The 19,745-nt window shown below is 41.4% G+C and overlaps 3 protein-coding genes across 3 annotated transcripts; 2 read left to right on the plus strand and 1 right to left on the minus strand.

Moving 5' to 3' along the window:
• Positions 1-760: 760 nt before the first annotated feature.
• On the minus strand, positions 761-2,138 carry SERLADRAFT_405865 (uncharacterized protein; the record flags this gene model as incomplete). Its single annotated transcript, XM_007314376.1, has 8 exons — positions 761-808; positions 858-926; positions 1,122-1,181; positions 1,207-1,329; positions 1,557-1,591; positions 1,617-1,902; positions 1,977-2,053; positions 2,090-2,138. 8 exons carry the CDS (start codon positions 2,136-2,138, stop codon positions 761-763), a joined length of 747 nt encoding a protein of 248 aa, XP_007314438.1.
• An 8,756-nt stretch (positions 2,139-10,894) lies between these two features.
• SERLADRAFT_434111 (uncharacterized protein) lies at positions 10,895-13,548 on the plus strand (the record flags this gene model as incomplete). The annotated part of the gene is made up of 7 exons (XM_007314377.1): positions 10,895-10,988; positions 11,037-11,203; positions 11,253-11,326; positions 11,376-11,548; positions 11,671-11,975; positions 12,028-12,516; positions 13,096-13,548. 7 exons carry the CDS (start codon positions 10,895-10,897, stop codon positions 13,546-13,548), a joined length of 1,755 nt encoding a protein of 584 aa, XP_007314439.1.
• A 3,151-nt stretch (positions 13,549-16,699) lies between these two features.
• SERLADRAFT_434112 (uncharacterized protein) lies at positions 16,700-17,168 on the plus strand (the record flags this gene model as incomplete). The annotated part of the gene is made up of 3 exons (XM_007314378.1): positions 16,700-16,803; positions 16,855-16,992; positions 17,048-17,168. The coding sequence occupies 3 exons, from the start codon at positions 16,700-16,702 to the stop codon at positions 17,166-17,168; spliced, it is 363 nt and encodes a 120-aa protein (XP_007314440.1).
• Between the last annotated feature and the right edge of the window lie 2,577 nt (positions 17,169-19,745).

Raw genomic sequence — 19,745 nt, forward strand, 5'->3', positions numbered from 1 at the left:
AGTTCTCCATACCGCCAGTCGAACTTGAATGACTTAAACTTGAAGGTGAGGACTAGTCAGACCCAGCCAGTTAACTTGAATGTCCCCTATGTCCGAGTGCTAGTAGCTCAAATGATAAAATGGGGCTTACTGTGTACCAAGCAACAATTGCCTGAAGACCACTGACCTTCAAGTTGGCTCTGTAGAGTTATAATCAGCACTGCCACTGGTATCCAAAATGGCAATGCAACTCTCTTGCATGTTCAAGTTGTCTGCAAGTAAGATTGGTTGATGGATCCACTATTACGGTGTAACCTGCACTGCCACTAAAAAAGAGGTGTAATATTGCACTGCCTCAGTGTTCAGAAAAGGCAGTAAGAGAGAAAAAATCACGGCGGTAGAACTAGTGGCAGCACTCACCTTCAAAGTTGGGCCTTCAAGGTTGCTGTGATTTTGTAGCCGATAATGAGGCTAATGTATTGCCAATCTGAGTGAACCTGTCATTCCGAGTCTGAGTCTTACTAGTAAAATATTGTACTAGCACTAGTGGTAACCCTGACAGTTGGTTGTGATAAGTTATAATGTATCTCCGAGTTGTATGTGTGGTGTACTGCCAGTGACTTCACTGGCAAGTCGAACTTGAACTGGCTTGTTGGAAATCTGAACACAACTGTGACTGTCAGCGTAGTAAGTTCAACTTAAAGTTGAAGTTCCTCCTGCCCACCATTGGCAACTGTAATGCATGCCTCTCTGGTCAGTAATGTCTTCATTGCTAGCACAATCATGACTCAGACACATCTAAGAGGCCTCCATTGATGAAGTCTAATATCTGTAGAAGATGGATGATGCAAGAAATCGACAACAAGCATCAAAAATACATTGAAACCCAATTCACCCAACCTGTGGGAGAATGCATCCTGTAATGTGGAAAAGTGCCAGTGGATCACCTGGACCACCAAAAGTGACATGGATTTGCCTGAGTTGACAATGACTAGCTTGAAATAAAGAGCCAGGCAAGCAAAGTTGAGATATTTGAGTCAGCCTGACTGGGATAGGAGTGTTATGTTAGTTGCATCTCAAATTAAATTATCAAGAGCTTGAACTCACCATGCCTCATGGCAGCCTCAATCCTAAACACTCACAATCAGCCCTAAGCCCTCGCCTGCCATGATAAATGAGAAGTCATTTTGATTGGCTGGGTACTACCGTGCAGTAGGAGAGTCTCACAGCTATCTCATTTGTGTAGAACTTGCTAGTGAACCATGCAGCCGCTTCCACTGCCATGCGCAGAACGCACCCCCATTTCCTCTTCACATTCATAGATAAAGGCCACAAGCCAAGCCAGGTCAGCTGAAGATAATCTGTTTAATGGTTTTGGACATTCCAATGTGTAGGATAAAACATGGTAAGTGTTCTCAGCAGAACATTTGTTATTGAGTTATAGAACAAAAAAAAATACAGATTGCGACCAAATATATAGACTAAACTGCACGTCAAGCTAGCATGAAGCCCCCTGCAAACCACGCTCGTAAAGCAGGTCAGTACAGAAAACTTGATGCTGTAATACAACTACTTACAGCATCAATCTTTGCTGGGAGAGTTTGACTTGTCACTGTCATTGTCATACACATGCTTACTATGCCTTCCAAGAAATTGAGAGCTGATACAACTCCGAGGTATGTTTACCTCAATTCCAAGGTCCTCAACCATTCTGGTGACAAAAGTACTACCACAACAAGCCTGCTCCAGATGTTTCACAGCATTGGGAAGCTGTCCTTGGAATAGTTTGGCCTCTATTTGGCTTCTCCATGCTCTCATTTCCACAAACATCTTTTCTGCCTTACGCTCATCTTGAATAGCCACCGCAAAATCTAATAAATCTTGCAAGTCGGCGCCGTTGGTGCTGATATGCAAAAGAAAGGCCTTTAACACAAAGTACAGTGAGCCCTGTTGTAGCATCCATATACTTGTACTGAGGACTCGGATTGTAAACTCACTGGGGGTGCCACAGGGAAAAGCTTGTTGGGTGCTTGAGCACTGGCACTCAAATGGGAGTTATTGTGTGGACTCATAGCTGGAGAGTAAGGAGCTCAACCCGGAGAGGGCTGACCAGCAGGCTGTTCACTTTTAGCTCGAGCGGTGGGATAAGGTTGGGACATGGGGTGCTGCAAATATACTAGACTTGCTTCTTGAGGGATAAAATCTGTGTTGTTTTTGCTGTTAGTACGAAGTCAAACTCCTTATAAAAGGTGACTTGTGGGTACACATGCACATGTAGCCTTAGGCCAGGCTGGGAGAGATTTCAGACCCAAGGGACAGTGATGCATGCCAAAAATAATACATTTAACACTCAGGGCCTGCCAGTGGATACTCAAGCTGTGCCAACTTGAACCAGTACTGCCAGTACTGGTTCAAGTTGGCGCAGTATGGCCAGCCTGACAACTCCGAGTCGGCAAGTGAGTCACTCACACTGTTTTCATTGGAGTTCTTCAGGCTCATGCTTCAGGTCTACGATTTATTAACAGGTTATATGAAGCTTCTAGTCAATTCAACACACTCACTGGCAGCCTGAGTCTCCAAAATTATGCAGAATCAATGTTGTAGTAACCTCCATGCAGATCTGGATTTGGTGCCAATGCTTTGACGCCTACTAGAAGCGGACAATGTTCCTGGTGTTACTGACAAGTACTCCCCTGTTACTACTTGCAGAGGTCAGAGAGCACAAGGTACATAATTTGTTTCTTTTGCATTATTGTGATGTTTACCACTTATGGCTTGGTGAAAACTCCTCAAGTTCATCCATGCACACTAGGGAGCCCTTTAGTGGCCCTACTCGCTGCAAGCCCCCAAGACATCGACAAGCAAGGGAAAATTGGTGGTTCTTCATTCCTCATGCCACAGCATCAGTCAGTGTTCCTGCAGATTCTGTAGGTGAGGTAGTAGATACTATGGGTTTTGTGAATACTATGCCTGTTTGCGGCCGTTCTGACTCATCCGCTGCTTTCAGCAGCACCAGCAGTGGTCTCATTGAAGGAGGCCCTTCCAATAGAGCTGACACATTTCAGACTAAAGCATCAAGTACAATTTCTTACCAACACAATTTTTATCAATGCTAACCCTCTTTTACTCAATCTGTAGCTTCTTGCACTGCATTTTTGAATTATATTGTGAGCAGTTGGACTAGCGGGGTATTTAACTACTTGGAAGGTACGTCAAAATTCTTGCTATGACTAATTTGTACCCCTCACGTTGAAAATCAAAGATATAAATATGGCATTCTTAGACAGTCTCCAAGATATTGCTCCTATGTGGTGCATAGTTCAACTTACAGCTATACGGTATACAAATTCCAGCCTCACTTTGGATACAATGTTCCCGAGGAATTGTCTCGCGTTGCAGCTTGCTTTAAGGGCTGTAAATATGGGTATCGGCATTCATTGTACTGGAGAAAATTGTCATATAGAACACGGCGAGTGACAATTTGAGCTTAAATCTATGATGTACATTTATGGTCAGCTAACTCTGTATGTTTTAATACAGATGTGATGACACTTGACTCGGATCAGGTTTGAGAACCTTGTCTTCACGCAATAATAATATACCATCACAAAGTGATCAGTGCAATCTACAGATTTATCCATATATCTTCTTTTCAACTCTGATTCAGTGTTCCTGGCAGCCAGCGCATCAAAAAAATCCACCAGCATCAAAGTGCAAGCCCTCCTCAAGTGGAATCCAAGCACTGGATTCAGTTTTTTCCATACTAGTTATATGGATCTAGTATCTGCTGAGGTAATATCACCTTGCTCTTTTACTGATACTCATTAGATTAACCTTCACTTATTTGCAGAGGACTTCTACCGAGTCCAGTCTTGCTCTGGCCCAGGCTGGGTGTGACTACTTTGACCACCCGGCTTTCCTCCACATTTTGGATTCGCTATACTTTATGCAAAGCTCAGAACACTATATGGGAATAGTGAACCTCATTTTTAGTACTTCAGATTGGGTTCCTTTGACCCATATAACAAATGCAATAGTTGCTAATATTGCAGCATTGATATGTCAAGTCACTATTACGTCTCACTGGCAAAATATTCTACCCAGCTAATAGGAACTACAATAACAGGTACACTGTTTTATCACCCAATGGGCATCAGGCACCTGCAAGCCCTCGCTCTTGGACTTGACTGACACCGCTACACTCCATGATGTCAACAGAACAAGTGACCGGATCCTTCAGTGGTTGGATAGTGTTCTGTCATCTGCTCAAGTGGAGAGATATCACAGTGCATCAACTGAACAACCAAGAAATCCTATCACGGCCGCTGCACTTCTGTCTCTCGTACAAAAAATCTCACCAGAAGAAATATCCTGACAACTTTTAACATGTATATTGCAATAGTAGGAATAAGATAGCTTTGAACTATGCTAAGCCAACTCAGAGTACCTCTGGTAGTACTAATGCTTTTACTACACCTCCTCTGAATCATATTGGTAGCTAGGTGACCCAAAACCCTCTAGGACCGCTAACTGGTATGATAAGTCCGCTGTTCAATCTTGAATATCTTCTAATTGGCTGGATTTTGCAGCCAGAAGGTGCTTGAGCCTCAATACCTTAGCAATCAATGCATCCCAGTCCTGCGACTCTGAATCATCACTGATATTGGGCTCTGAGTCCGCATTTACACCATAATGAAGTTCTACCGGCCATTCAAGTAGCCAATTCAAACCAAAGTCAGCACTTGAGTCACTCTACAGTTGGCTAGGATACTTACCTTCTGAGGTTCAGGTTTCACCTTTGCTATCGTAAGGCCCATTGTAAGGCTTCCAAGTGAGTCGTAGTTACTATGATTCATAGTTCAAGGAGCACCTGTCCCTTATTTTGATTCCTACACATAGCAGATTCCACTGACTCAAATGAATAATGTGAACCTGGAACACAATTTTCTTCTTCAGGTAGGTTTACCCGTTTTTTCTTGAAGTTCCAAGCCTTCCCTATATTGAGATTAAACTCAGCCCTTCAATTTTTGGGATCATCCCTCATCCTATTCAGCAGTTCAAGTTCTGTAAAAAAACCAACCAAAGAGGTACTCTGTTATGCACCTTACAGTTATTTCCTGCCCTCTAATCTTGTTGTTAATCACTCCACTTGCAGTGTTATTGAGACAAAAAGTCAATGACTCGGAAGAGCGCATGCATTTCATAGATATTTGTAGTGCTTATTTAACATCTGACATGACTACCTTGTGACCTGGAAGAAACCACACAAAAACCCGAAGCTACCAGGAGCTCAGGCTAACAACTGCGGCGCTGTACTAGCATTTATGCCCAAGGAGTCACAAATGGATTTCCATTTCAGGAAGCGATCCCTCGAAGATCCAGCCATTTATCAGGAAAAACCTAATTTCCTTTTATAGCTATCATAGCTGTCATAGTGCTATATAGGGAAAATAGTAGCTATGGTATACCTAGACAAGTCCCTATTATATAGCTCTATATAGCAGGGCTATTTTGAGATGTTTGCTATACCAGCTATAGTATCATAGAAGTGATATATACAATCCATCTCTACTATGGCTGCTCTCATAGAATATAATAGATATAACAACCATCAATGGTTATTTCAGAATGGTCATATTATATATGTTCCACAAGCTTATCATAGTTTTCAAATTCTCTCAGTTTTGTTCACTATTATTATAGTTTCCATACTCTCTCAGTTTCATTCACTATTACTATAGCATCCTAGCCAGAGATCATATGCAGAGAATCTATTATAGTATATTTCTGATACCATATAATGACATGCATGTATCAACAATTATAAGGATGCTGAATCTTCAAGCGCTGCATAATCAACCTCATCCTCCCAGTTGTCCTCTTGTGTATTCAAGTACTGTAAATCACACTGTTGACTGTGTGTAATGTAATGCTTATGAGTGTTGTTCTAAAATAGTTTGGTAGGCTACTCATAGAATATTGTTGTAAGTGTTTTTACGAAACTGCAAAAACCACCTAGGAGCCTTCCTTTGTAGCTCTTCTAACCTGGACAGATAATATAAATATCTGATAAACACTTGTGAGTAAAGGTTGACGTAGAGTGGATATTGAATTTACCTGGGCCTGTAGACCTGTTCAGAGAAATTCAAGGTGGTGCGAACACCTTTTGCAAGTTCATGAAGATAGTTTTCAACCTGTGAGATATAGAGTGAGGAAAATTCATGTATATTACATTACAAACTCACAGCTGTAACAGCCAAGGCAATTAATGGCAAAGGTGAGTCTTTGAAATCACTTGGATGAGGACGCCCTCCCCCTTCTTATGGAACCACTGAACCTAAACTAGTAGCTTGATGATGCAATGTCCAAAAGGTTTTTGCTTATCATATGAATAAGTCTGAAATACATAGTCATAAAACGATTAAGAAGAGTACATATGAACACTTACAGAAACATCCAATCCACCAAATGTAAAAACACCTTTTCCATTACTCAACAACTACTCCACTATAGTATGTACTTCCTCTGGGAGCTTGTCTTTGATGGCGTATTCTGAGAGAATGAGTATCCTAGCCTTTTGTTTGACTTCACCTCTAAGCTGAGCTGCAGCCATCTACACCTGTTTAAAATTTCAATATTAGTAATATTGGAAGCATTGTTCTCACTCACATAATCAATGATTCTACTTTTTTTCTGCTCGTTCCTTGCATTCTCCAAATCTACTACGGTAGTCTTGAATAGTGAAGAAGAATTTGCAACTTTGATGATTGCATTCCAAACAAGTTCATGTCGTTCATCAGTACCTGGGAAGCCTTTTGCGGTAGAAAGAATGACACACATTTGAGAAATTCCTGCTTTAGCCAGCCTGGAGCTGGTATGGCTAAAGCTAGTGATAACGGCCTGTGTAGAATATAAGCCTTATAATCTTTCAACATATTGCACACTTACCTTGGAATCTCTGGAAGGTGTTAATGAAGGAGAACTATTGCTATTCCTTTTATGCTTATCGTTAACCAACCGGACACTTTTAGCTGGAGATGCAGTAATCTGTATCTGTATATGTGGATCAGTGAACTAGAAAAAAAAGGTAAAACTCACATCAGTATGCAATGATGACACCATTTGTTTGTAGCAAGGATTGTCCAGCTCCTGCATCAATGAAGGTGAGGGAGTAACTTGCTGTGAGCTTTCTTCTGATGATGCTGCATTAGTAAAGCTTATAGCTAAGGTTGAGTTACTTGCCTGTCAAGCATCTAAAGGTCTGCATCAGAGCATCTTCATCTTCATCTTCTAGTTCCTCTTCCATGCTATTCCTGGCCCTCTTATGAAGAGGTTCATCTTCCCTATCAACATCAGGCCTATCCAAGTCTTCTTCTTCCTCATCATCTTCAACCTCCACCATGTGAGCTACTTTCTGACGAATATCTGGGAAGTGTACTATGTAATGGACATGATACATAACACATATTAAATGACTCACCTGCTAGCCTGTTAGCATTTGCATCCTTTCTCCTCATCGTCAAGGGGGGGATATCATTGGGTGCGTCATTTCCCTTCATTAATTCAGCATAGTTTGTAAATGAAAAAAAAAAAAACTCACTTTTGTACAATGGTGGTTGTACCAAGAGAAATGTAGAGCTTCAAATGTGAAGCCTTCACCTTCAACAGCTGAGTCTACATGATGTGGAGATGTGGTGGAGCCTAGGCAGGACTGGAAGTTAGGCAGGAGAGTGGTGTGAATTGATTCTGGCATAGAGCTGTTTAAAAATAACATGAGCAAATCATCACTGTTTTTCAAGAGAAGAGGGATAGAGGGAACTATTGAGGATGGTATATACAAGTATGCTGAGGGGTCTGTACAAACACCCCCATCATAATGTTTCTGTATCTAAGAACAAGTATTTAGTATTGATATTGTGTACACTACATACATGATAATGACATACCTTGGCTGTCAGGTACTCCACATCTGTGACCTTGATGGCTCAACTTGCCCTTTCTCTTTCTGATTCGGTCTACTCGTAGTTATCGCCAGGATCCCGCGGTGCAGAGTATTGGCGATTGCCTTCAGCCATATTCTGGAATGTTGTGCTAACCACATACCTTTCAGGGAGGACAACTGGTGGTAATGATGGTGATGGTGGTTGAGAACAAGGCAGGATGTCGTCAAGATCGGATAAGGGAGTCAGGAAGCGTCCTGAAGATGTTGTACCTACACCTCAGATAGCCTGACCATGACAATGTATGGGTACATGAGCTATGTCTATAGTGTGCATACAGACTCCCCAACAATCTAGACAACAATCCAAGAGTTGGAAAGTACTACAAAAAACCAAAAAAAATCAGAAACTGTTAGGATCAAATGATTATAACGTAGTTGAATCGGATAGCCTTAGAAAATTGATCAGAAGCCTCAAAGTTTGTGCAATCAATATTGGCAGGAAGGCCATAAAAACTGAGCACACTAGGTGCGAACATGCAGTTCATGTTCAGTGGCAGGTTTTGGCATAAGCTAGAAATAGTTGGGATGATTCTACTAATCACCAGCTGTCCACTAACAGTAGCTGCATAACATTGTTTAGTTAGCATACACGCAGTAAAAAGTAGTACACTTACATTCAACTGGCCACCTAAAGACATTGGCTATCTCCCATGGCATTGTTCCATCCATTTCACCAAGTTGAACCTGTAAGTTCAAGCCTGCAACCAAAACAAGGGCATAGATAGATCCTACATAGATCTGTAAGTATGGTTTAATGCGGACAAAGGTAATCTTACCACTGGCTGCTATGGCTGCAAACTTGCAGCCCATAGCATGCCGTTGCTCAGACCGTTTCTTAGATGGCTTAGGCTGAGGGAGATCCCTCCAAAGGTTTGCCCGGGAGATACCTTGCTGAGAGCAAAGACTAGCATACAAACATAAACATCAAAAAGAAATGATAATTACTCGTAACAATTTTCACTTACCTTTTGGGACTTGGCAACGAGCTGGATGTAGCTAATCATCAGCAAAAAGTTGACACCTATGTCTTTACTGGTCATGCGCCAACAGAAGCCAAAGACTTGTCCAGGTAGTCATTGGTGGACGTAACAGAGGTCAACAGGGAGTTGACAGAGTGCGCCCACTCTCCTGAGTTGAACATTGAGGAGCCTTTATGTGCAGCTGCAAGTCGTGCTACGAAAGTGTTGATGGCCGAGTTGATCCTAATAGCAGGGTCATTGACTGCTTGCCACAGAGATTGCTGGACAGCAACTCCACCCCTTGGACAAGGCTGTTGATGTGCAGGAGCTGGAGCAGGGGCAGGAGCAGGTTGTCAACATGCAGGAGATGGAGATCAACAAGATCAATGTGCAAGAGTAGGAGTAGGAGCTGCAGCAGCATACGGGTGTTGACGTGGTTGGCATCTTTGTGAGCGTATCACCGCCAGAGATCGTTGCAGAGATTGATTGGTCTGCAAGTTGGACTCGTCAGCTTGAGTTTTCTGTGGAGAAAAAATAGTCAGTAACATTGGCATTAGGAGGGGAGAGCCAACATACCTGTTACGCACGAAGTGCTTAACAAAGTCTGAGGGTTCGTCGAGGTTTGTAAAGAGACTTATCCGAAGACAAGTTCGAGAACGTAGTTCTGAGTGGAGGTCTTCCAACGGGAGTTGGTCTTCTTCTGAATAGAAGTCTGATCTTAGGAGTCTAGCTTTGTAAGCGTAAACTGTGTAGAATCGTATTAGAGAATACTACTGCTGTTACATGGTATTTATAAGGGAAAGGAATCGGTGATAGGAGTTAGGTCCTATCTAGGGCAGGTCCGTCTGTTGAGGACTAAGTACTATAATAGGTACTGTGAATGCAAGAGGAACGGAAATGTACGTGAAGGAAATGAGTCATCGGTCCAATGGTATAACCGATGAGTAAAAAGAAATGAGTAGTCCTTAAATGTCCAATAGAGATCATAACAATACCTCTTCACCAAAGCGGGCTGGGGATGATGTTGTTAGGCCTTGATGCATGGTGACAGAAGGTGGGCTGTCAGAGAGTGACAATGGAACCATTGAGGATGGAGCCACTTTGTCCAGCAGTGCAGAGAGGTCAGCAGGAGTGAGCATGCTTAGGATACCCACCAGTTGGGCGTGAAAATCCATCAGCTCTGTTGGCAGTGGTTGCTGACCCAGTATCCGAGCGAGGATCTTGACCTGTAGTGCCAAAATCGTAAATCTGTACATCTTCAGTATACTACAAAGACTGTGGGAAAATGTATGGCAGCCTGACCTTGGTTACACAACAATATGATAAGGTGTTGCAATGCTGATAATGTCAAATCAGCAATCTGCTGGACCATGCGAGAATGGACGGTCAGACTGTCCATTCTCACACGGTCCAGTATTGTACCTGCAGAGATAAGATTAGACGAGCCTTGCGAGAATGGATGGTCAGACTGTCCATTCTCGCACGGTCCAGTATTGTTGTTCCAGCAAAGATAAGATTAGATCACCCAATGAGCCGTGAGAGAATAGACAGTCAGACTGTCCATTCTCTCATGGCTCATTGGGTATTCATTATTGCAATCATATGTGGTGAATGCTGATACTGAGGTGGAATGAACAGAGACTTACTATTTTTCTCATAGTAATTATTGGCTTTTCGCAATAGCAACCTGTTGATTCCATACAGTGTGAGAAAAGAGATCAGCTGTTGTCCCCTTTCTCACACTGCATGGAACAATGCAACTGCACACGTTCAACTGTGGATGTGGGCGGCTCTCTGCTTATTATCTTTTGAATCATTCTCTTCCTTGCCCGCCCGCTTACACCTACATATTGGTGCAAATATTTAGATATAAAGTGAGTTTCCTGGGTTTTTTTAAACTACTTACTTGGTTGGCTGAGTACTGAGACATATTTCAAAAACGCACCTGTCCCCCATGTACGCAATATCCTCCACTTCCACTGGAAATGGTGCTACCTACTGGTATACCCCCCCTATTACTTGGTCAAAGTCCCCCCCCGGACCAGAGGGTAAGTCAGTTATTTAATTTCAAAAAATTACCTGATGGCAATGCACAGCTACTCAACAACAATCTTTTGCCACTCCCCCAAGTAATCTATCAACATCCACTCTTTCAATGTCCACCCATACTGCACTAATCACTACATCTGAGGATCAAGTCCAGCCTATCATTGAGCAAATTGTTAGGAACTTGAAGTATAATTCTCAGGACGTATATGTCCAGGTGAGAAATCATTGTCTGGCTATATTCCTGATCTGATTTTTCCACCTAGCAATTCTATATTGAACCATCAAGTTTTCCTGAGTTTGTGGACAAGCTCAGAGAAAGTGACTACAGCACTCTAAGGTATGCTTTTTTGTGAGTGAATATACTGTACTTATGTCCTTACTTCCAGATATACGTATGACTATGTGAAAGGCATCTTTCAACTGAGCATGCCTACTCCTGTACATGAAGTTTTCATCGAGCGCCTCAGTGAACTTTTACAGGGGGAACTGTCAGGCCTTATCAGATGGTCAGATGGGAAGTTCAAGTTGAGTTCTAATACATCCAAGTTCCTCCGGCAAGGTTAAATCACCACTGTACCCGGCTTAGCCCTCAAGTTCTAAAGCCTCAACCCTAGCACTGAGTGGCAGGACTTGTTCATTGTTGAGGTCTCCCACTCCCAATCACTTGGGGATGTCACCCAGAAGGTGAAAAAGTACTGGTGAAAAAGTACTGGGAGGAGCTCCCCCACCTTGTTGGCATTCTAGTGGTTAAATTCTACGAGTCCCACAAATATGCAAAGCCCCAATATGGGTACGCTGAACCCGTCAACATGCAGTATTGGTACAACTTACAAAAGGACAACAATATCAAATATGGCCCTCTGAGGACAGCTGACAGCATAACATGGGCGGGTAGATTTGTGGTGGATATGTACCTGTATGAAAAGGACCCAAAGGTTGTAGGGAAGGAGGGCTATGCACGGGATCTTCCTATGCCCGTAGTACTGGTGCGTCCCCTCTTGATCACAACCTTCTTTGACTAATATAATATATGTACAGAGGGTGGTACCTAATATAGATGTGGGCCAACTCTATCCCACTCAAGCCCAGAGAGACGAATTCAACAAAGTTTTCAATTGTGTTATTACCAGGTCAATTTTGGAGATGGAGAAGATTATGAGGAGTGCGCCCCAGACTGTTGCTAACCTAGAAGCTGAAAGTGCAGCTGCTCAGATAGCAGCGCTAGAGGTTGCTACCCAGGATTTGATAGCAAACCGCACTGGTCATCCTCTTCAGACTGGTACCCATCCGAGCACGCCCACTACTACTCTACCTACTCCCCATTTGCACCCCCAAGTATTGCCTAAAGAGATATCTCCCATTGATCTCTCAGTCTTCAATATCCAGCTGGATTTTGACAATTTTCTTCAGGCTTTTCAAAGATCTGTAGCTGATCTGGCACATAGACGTTTTCAGGATCATTATAATGCCCCCCGAAGTCGTGCTCAGGCAGCTAGGAGAAGGAGTTCTTTTTACTCTGAAGAAGAAGTGGGTCGGCTTGTTTGACAGAAATTGGGTGTAGGTAGCTCCAGCAACAATATCACAAGGAGGAAGGAGGAAGTGAAAAATGGACATGGACAACATTATATATATTACTTCTCTTGTTCTTGTACTCTGTGCTTGTAAACAATATTGTACTTAGACATGTACAACTTCTATTTGTATTAAAACAAGCAAATTCTATGTTTTACCACTACGTATTTCCAATTTGGGATATTGCCGGTGCAGATTGAGGTGTTGCATCTTGACAGCATATTTACAAACGGGTCCTAGATAATCAAAGGTATCAATTTCATATTAACTGGTGTTATTATTTCATAAACTGACTGGATGTGTGTGGTGTAATATAGGTTCCAGGAAAAAATGGCACACATAGCAAGTATGGTTGATCGCACATGTCCTGCATGTGGAAAACTTTTGAAAACACCACAAGGTGTCATGGCTCACCCATCAATGTCAGTAATGTGTGCTTGGTATAGGAAAGGAAAGAGAAGAGAACTTGAAGCAGACAACCTAGGCCCTGAACAAGTAGTATTTGATGAACTCAACTTGGATGAAAATGTTTAGGACCAAGAAGATTATGACTCAGATGGGTCAGAAGATATATTCCTCAACAGCTTACAAGAACCATTTAACAATTTCCTGAATGATCCTGCAATGCAAGGCAACACCCAGGATAACTTGAACCCTGACCCAGAGATGCAGGCTGGCAGTTCACATCACCCCCACTCCCTGCACTTTAATCTGGATGACAATGATGATGATGATGAAAGAGTAGTGGAACAAAATGAGAATGCTGGCAAGGTTATAAGGGTGGATCTGGATGCTCATAATAAATGGAGGGAGAGTTTTCACCAGTTCCATCAAGATGATGATGAAATGGATGTTGATCTTCCAGATAATAGATGGGCTCCATTTTCCACAGAATTAGACTGGAAATTTGCACATTGGGCATTGCAGGAGGGGGTTGGCCAGAAATCTCTTAACAGATTACTGGCAATTCCTGCCTCCACACTTTGATTCATGTTTTATGTTAACTGACCTCCAACCTTTACGCCAGCTTTCCCAGAGACTGGGCCTTTCTTATCAAAATAGCAAAAGCCTTCTAAAAATTATTGAATCCAAAATTCCTGAAAGGGCCAAATGGCACTCAAAATATCTACACTGTGATGATCATCCAGAAGAAAAACACCTTATACAGTATTGAGACCCCTTACAAGCCATTGCATCTTTGTTGGGCAATCCAGCACATGCGACAGACATAGTCTATAAACCCTCAAGGATATTCACAAACAGCAACAGGGATGATCATATATTTAATGAGATGTGGACTGGGAAATGGTGGCATTCTGTATAGGTTAATATATTCACGCCAGTGGTTCCTTTCTAAATTTCATACTTATTTCTTTGATTTTAGGCTCTTCTACCTCAGGGAGCATCTGTTGCTCCTGTTATAATGGCAACAGACAAAACTCAGTTGACTCAGTTCTCAGGCGACAAGTCTGCATATCCAGTGTATCTTACACTAGGCAATATACCCAGCTCTATTAGGTGCAAACCTTCTCAGCACGCTTATGTACTTATTGGATATCTGTCTGTCAATAAATTGGTGGAAAAAGGCTTGATGACAAAGGAGAAGACAGCACATATTCAAAGACTTTTCCATGCCTCAGTACAGATGATTTTGGAGCCACTTATTGGGGTTGGACGTAAAGGAATGGAGGTTACAGGTGGAGATGGTGCAGTGAGAAAAATTCACCCTATTCTTGCTTGCTATGTCACCGACTATCCTGAGCAATGTCTGGTGACTTTCTCAAAGTATGGAACATGTCCCAAGCGCAGGCGTCCAGCAACAGACCTTGAAAATAAAGCAGCTGGGGAACCTAGGACGTCTGACTGGACTCTCTTTGTCATTAATCAAGCCTCATCTTTGAACTCAAGGAGAGAATTTTTTGATCAATGTATGGATAAAGATGTATCTGGAGGTGTTTACAGGCCATTTTGGGAAGGATTTCTCTACTGTGATATTCATCTTTGCATTACCCCCAATGTCTTGCATCAGTTATATCAAGGTGTTGTTAAACATATCATCTCATAGTGCCAAAATTTTATGGGTACAGAGGAACTGGATGCAAGAATACGCACTTTACCTCCTGCATATGGATCAAAGCATTTCAAAAATGGTTTATCGCCTCTTTCTCAGATATCTGGAGGCGAAAGAAAAGATATGGCCAAGGTACTTTTAGAATGCCTTGTAGGAAAACTCCCCAAGCAGGCAATCATTGCAATTAGATCACTCTTGGACTTCATTATATTGCTCAGTACCCCACACACAACAATACAACCCTTGGATATCTATCAGATGCTCTCAAAACATTTCATCAAAACAAAGCAATTTTCGTCACTCTGGGTGTTAGAGAAAATATTAATATTCCTAAATTTCACTCTCTACTACACTATGTCAACTCTATTTGCTGGTTTGGGGCTACAAATAACTACAACACAGAAATGTTTGAACGTTTCTACATAGACATGGCCAAGGATACATGAAGAGCATCAAATCATAGGAATGAGCATCCACAAATGACCACCTGACTAACAAGGCAAGAAAAAACTGTGTAGTTTGAATGCTATCAATTGTCTTTACAGAATAGACCAGTTCTACGTCAGCAAGATATTCTCCAGAATTCATCTGGCTTAGGTATTAACATAGCCAAAGTATCTCCTCTTCCACAACAACCCCTTCAATCAATTCAACAAAACCACCAATGTCATGGCTTCATACATGATATCAAGGAGTTTCTGAATTGCCTAATGCATGGTCAGCCAGGTTATATGTCCAGAAATCAAGTCAATATTGCAAATCTCCCATTTGATTCACTTGACATATTCACTAGTTTCAAACTCACTCCAATTCACCTTGGAGATGATGCTAGTGCAAGTGTAAAGTACAAAGTCATCAAAGCAAGACCTAGGTCCAAAGGAATTGCTCCACAGTTTGATAATGTTGTCGTATTAGACTCATTAAAAGCAGAGTCAACAGGTGTTGCTGGTAATATTTTCCTCTAATTTTATGATCAGTTTCAAGTTGTGAATTAATATTTCAGGACATAGGTACACGTGTTGGAAGAGTTAAAGTAATATTAAAGCTCCCTGCCATTTTTCATGGTGGTTCTGTTCGCATACCAAAACGTTGGCCCAAAATTCTATTAGCGTACATTGAATGGTACACCAAGTTGAAAGGTAGTGCAGATCCAGCACATATGATGTATGCAATTATAAAATCTGCACTTAGAGCTGATGGTACTCCACCAGCTTCCATAGTACCATTGAGCAGTATACGACAAGGCTGCCACTTGTTGCCTTTGTTTGGAAAAGATCAAGTGCCTGCTCACTGGGGTACAGAAAATGCTTTGGATGTTTGTGATAGATTTTTATTAAATAATTGGGCTAGTTTGTATGCATACCAAACTATTTGGTGAATATTAATTCTATCATTATTAGTATCAGAAAAAGGTTCTCATAGACATAAATGAGCTGGTATAGCTGGTATAGCTGACATAGTAACTATGAGGCTTCACATAGAAATTTATTGGCTATAATAGGAATTTAATAGCTATCATAGCAGCTATAGAAACATACTCAGCTATATAGCAAAATAGTTTTTCCTGATGTTCATGATGGCGGCCAGTATGTATGTCGGGTTTTATTTCCTTTTCAGCTTGAATGGCCTTCAAGTACCAAAAAGTCAACTTGATTATATCCAGTAGACATGTTCTCAATACCAGTCTGACCTCATTACCTCAAAAAGCTTTTGTTATCCCAGGTACTACATTTTTTTGTTTTGGTATTTCACTCAGGGTTTTGTTAGGTCTTCTTTTCTTCACAGCCACCAAGTACCAAAAAGTCAATTTGCCCCATGGGTAGGCCCCCCTATTTTACGCATTTGTTATAACTACCTTATAATCATCTTGCTGCCGGCATCATATCATGGCAGGTTACGGCTTTTATAAATGTTTTAGGCCACACCACCTACTCAAGAACAGCCTCTATGTTCCAAAAAGTCCTTCAAGAGGAGATACCACTTGTGCAGTACTAAATGTCATATGGTCACTGTAGTAATGTGCATCAGGTAAAGTCATCTGCCATTGATTTTCCACCTTTTGTATCTATGTCTGACAACGAAGGTGACAGGGAATACTGGCGTAGTTCGGAGAATAACAAGCGTGGACAAAGTTCTGCCTTGGAGCAGCGATGCCAGCAGCTATCCTGCCAGTGCTTCACTAGGCAAAGTACTTGCTAATGTTTGACTTACTATCTGTACAGTTCTATCCAAGGTCCTATCGTCCATTATGGACGCCATTTTGGGCGAGCAATATATGCATTCTGTAATGTCCAGAGCCTTATCAAAAACAGTTTCAAACATATGGTTTCAGACAAGCCCGAAGAGAGCTATACAGCTGAGTATGAGACTGTTTTCTTTCTCTGTATTTCCATTCATCCACTCCTTAATTTCCAGGGAACATAAACAAGAAGCTGTATATTTAGAGCTGCTTAAAATTATTCCAAGGCTGGAGAAAGATTTGATGAGAGAAAATTCCTCTGAGGAAGAAATAATCCATATTGCCGACTTAGTATGAACATTTTTCTTACCACAATATACTCTTACAATAATTTGTTTCACAGATTCAAAAAAGTGCCAATGGGGCTAGGGCAGACAATACAAAAGGTCTCAAAGGCGCATTCATTGATTGGATCACTTTTAAAGGTCAAGCACTTTCACTTTACATTCATTGTAATGTGAAGACTGGTTGTGAATTCAATCACGAGCTTATGAGGGCTCTTCTATGCCCAGCAGGGATGGATTGGTCAAGCTTAGAGTGAATTATTCAACTTGTCTTTGATTTGATGTATTGATTTGTTGTTATAAGAATTAGAGAAAAGCTTGTCAATGGCCAAATTCAAGTCTCAGGAGATCAGTGGCCAATAATGCTGTATGCTAAATACCAGTCGGATGATCCTTGGGAAGGTTTATTGAGAAGCAGTCTTCTTATAAATATGAATTCTTTGATTATACTACTATTCTGGAACTCTTTTATAGGTGTTCAAGCATATTTTTACACCGCCCAGCTCCGTCAATCAAGAGCCCAAGGCCACACGCTCTGGAAATGCCCGCATGCTGTAACATGAGCCTTCATTGCCTATGTGGCTACATAAATAAGCTATGGCACCTAAATGTTCTAAAGATCACGCCTTGATAAGATGACTTGAAAATATAGGTTCATTTTGCACTAACTTTAGCACAGGTGTTTTCACGGACAGGTCTTACCACTGATTCCAAGCATTTCTACAACAGCATCCTGATCTTGTTGGATGATCCAGAGGAGTGTGAGAAAGTCGAGTCTTGAATGAATTAGTGGAATCGGTCAGTATTATCACTAGGCTGTTGTTTTATCTTGGTGTAGTACTGACTTCCTGTTTGTTAGCCAAGTTTTTCCTGTTTATTGTGCTACTGAAACACTACCATCAAAACACAGTGCACTTGCAAAAATATGTGAGCGGCAAGCTGCTTTGAGGGGTGGGGGTATAGGCTTAGCATGGTGCAGAATTAGCATACTGCTACAGAGTCATCCCACTCAATTTTAATGGGAGGAGGGTTAACATAGTCAACCTCGGACCTTGTAGTACTGTTAATATCTAAATATGACTCTAATATGAAACAATTGCTCTTCACTCTCAAAAATGGCCCCATCATAATTTTGGTAGCAGCCAGCAAACCCGGTGTACGGCCACTGAGCATACATCATAATTACTGGATACAATGTATAATCCTGTCACAGAAGATCATCTCACTGACACTGCATTATCATACTTCACAGTCTGTTGCATAAAGAGAGTTACTGACATATATGAACTGTATGACAATATAGCTGAGAAGTAGCATCAAACTCTGAAGTCAGCTTGCCACCAGAATAAGAATATTTGGTATTATGAGAAGGTGTGAAATCAGGCTATGTCCTAAGCATTTGCTAAGCAAGTCTGTCTATATTTTCAGATATAGCACCCTTCTGATATACTACAAGACACATAATCATGAGCCTTTGGTAAGCAACTCTATCTATATTCCTATATTTTCAGATATAGCACCATTCTGATACTACAAGATCCATATGCATAACCATGAGAAAAAATATTGCCGCTTTCAAGTATCCCAGCAGTTACACCACCAAAGAAGCTATCATACAAGTTGTATAATGCTGACAATAGTGCATCTTAGAGGTAAGCTGAAGACCAGCGGGAGCAGACTGGTGAATTTGGTAATTTGTGACATGCCTCCCAGAGGTTATGGTGTATTGTCCGCAATGCTAGAGTTGATCACTCAAAAAACTGCTGCTGCAACTTTGTTGGGTGTGATAATTGTGATGTATGTTGTGGTTTCCAACAACTCACCCAGTAAATATAAATCATTACATTATGATCCATCAGAATGATATATCATTGAGACATGTCAAAGTTGATAACAATTTACAACTGTATACATGATTCTGTTGGACTCTCACTGATTTCCTGATGCAGCCATGAGCATATACACTATCATTGATTCCTTACAGCAAAATCATGTTACAATTATTTTGCTGGTTGAGGAGGTTCTGCAAAACAAAAGGCCAGAATATCATTCAATTTGTCAGTTACTTATGAAAGAGGCTGATTTGATCTGTACTTGCCTCCATCATAATCCCCTCACACAAGCCAGTGTCACTGCTTGCACTATTGTCTGTAAAACAGACAATATGTGGTGAGCTACAAGAATTGACACAAAAATGGTGGAGTTTGCACTTCCAAGCCACAACATCCACTTCAGAACAGCTAGAAGGATTATTCATGCAAGATATTGCTGAAAGAAGGAGTGCAGCAGCACCAAACCTTTGGAATTTCCAAATCTGTACCCTCAAACCATCACTACATGGCAAAACTGCAGATCTGGACATAAACATAGAATCACTAGAGTTCAGAGACTCTGAATAGGATATGGGTGATATTGGAGTTGAAAATATTGCAGTGGTGAACAGTGGAGTTGAAGATGAAGAAGCTGATGACCATAGCAGTGGGGAGGGAGGTACAAACACTTCAAAAAGCGGTCAACTCATGCTAGTGAAAGGAGCTCAGTGTTGGTAAAAATAGTAGGCCAAAATGATAGCTAGATCATACCTGATAAT

The sequence above is a fragment of the Serpula lacrymans genome, assembly GCF_000218685.1.
Source record: "Serpula lacrymans var. lacrymans S7.9 unplaced genomic scaffold SERLAscaffold_3, whole genome shotgun sequence".
Classification (NCBI taxonomy): Eukaryota; Fungi; Basidiomycota; class Agaricomycetes; order Boletales; family Serpulaceae; genus Serpula; species Serpula lacrymans.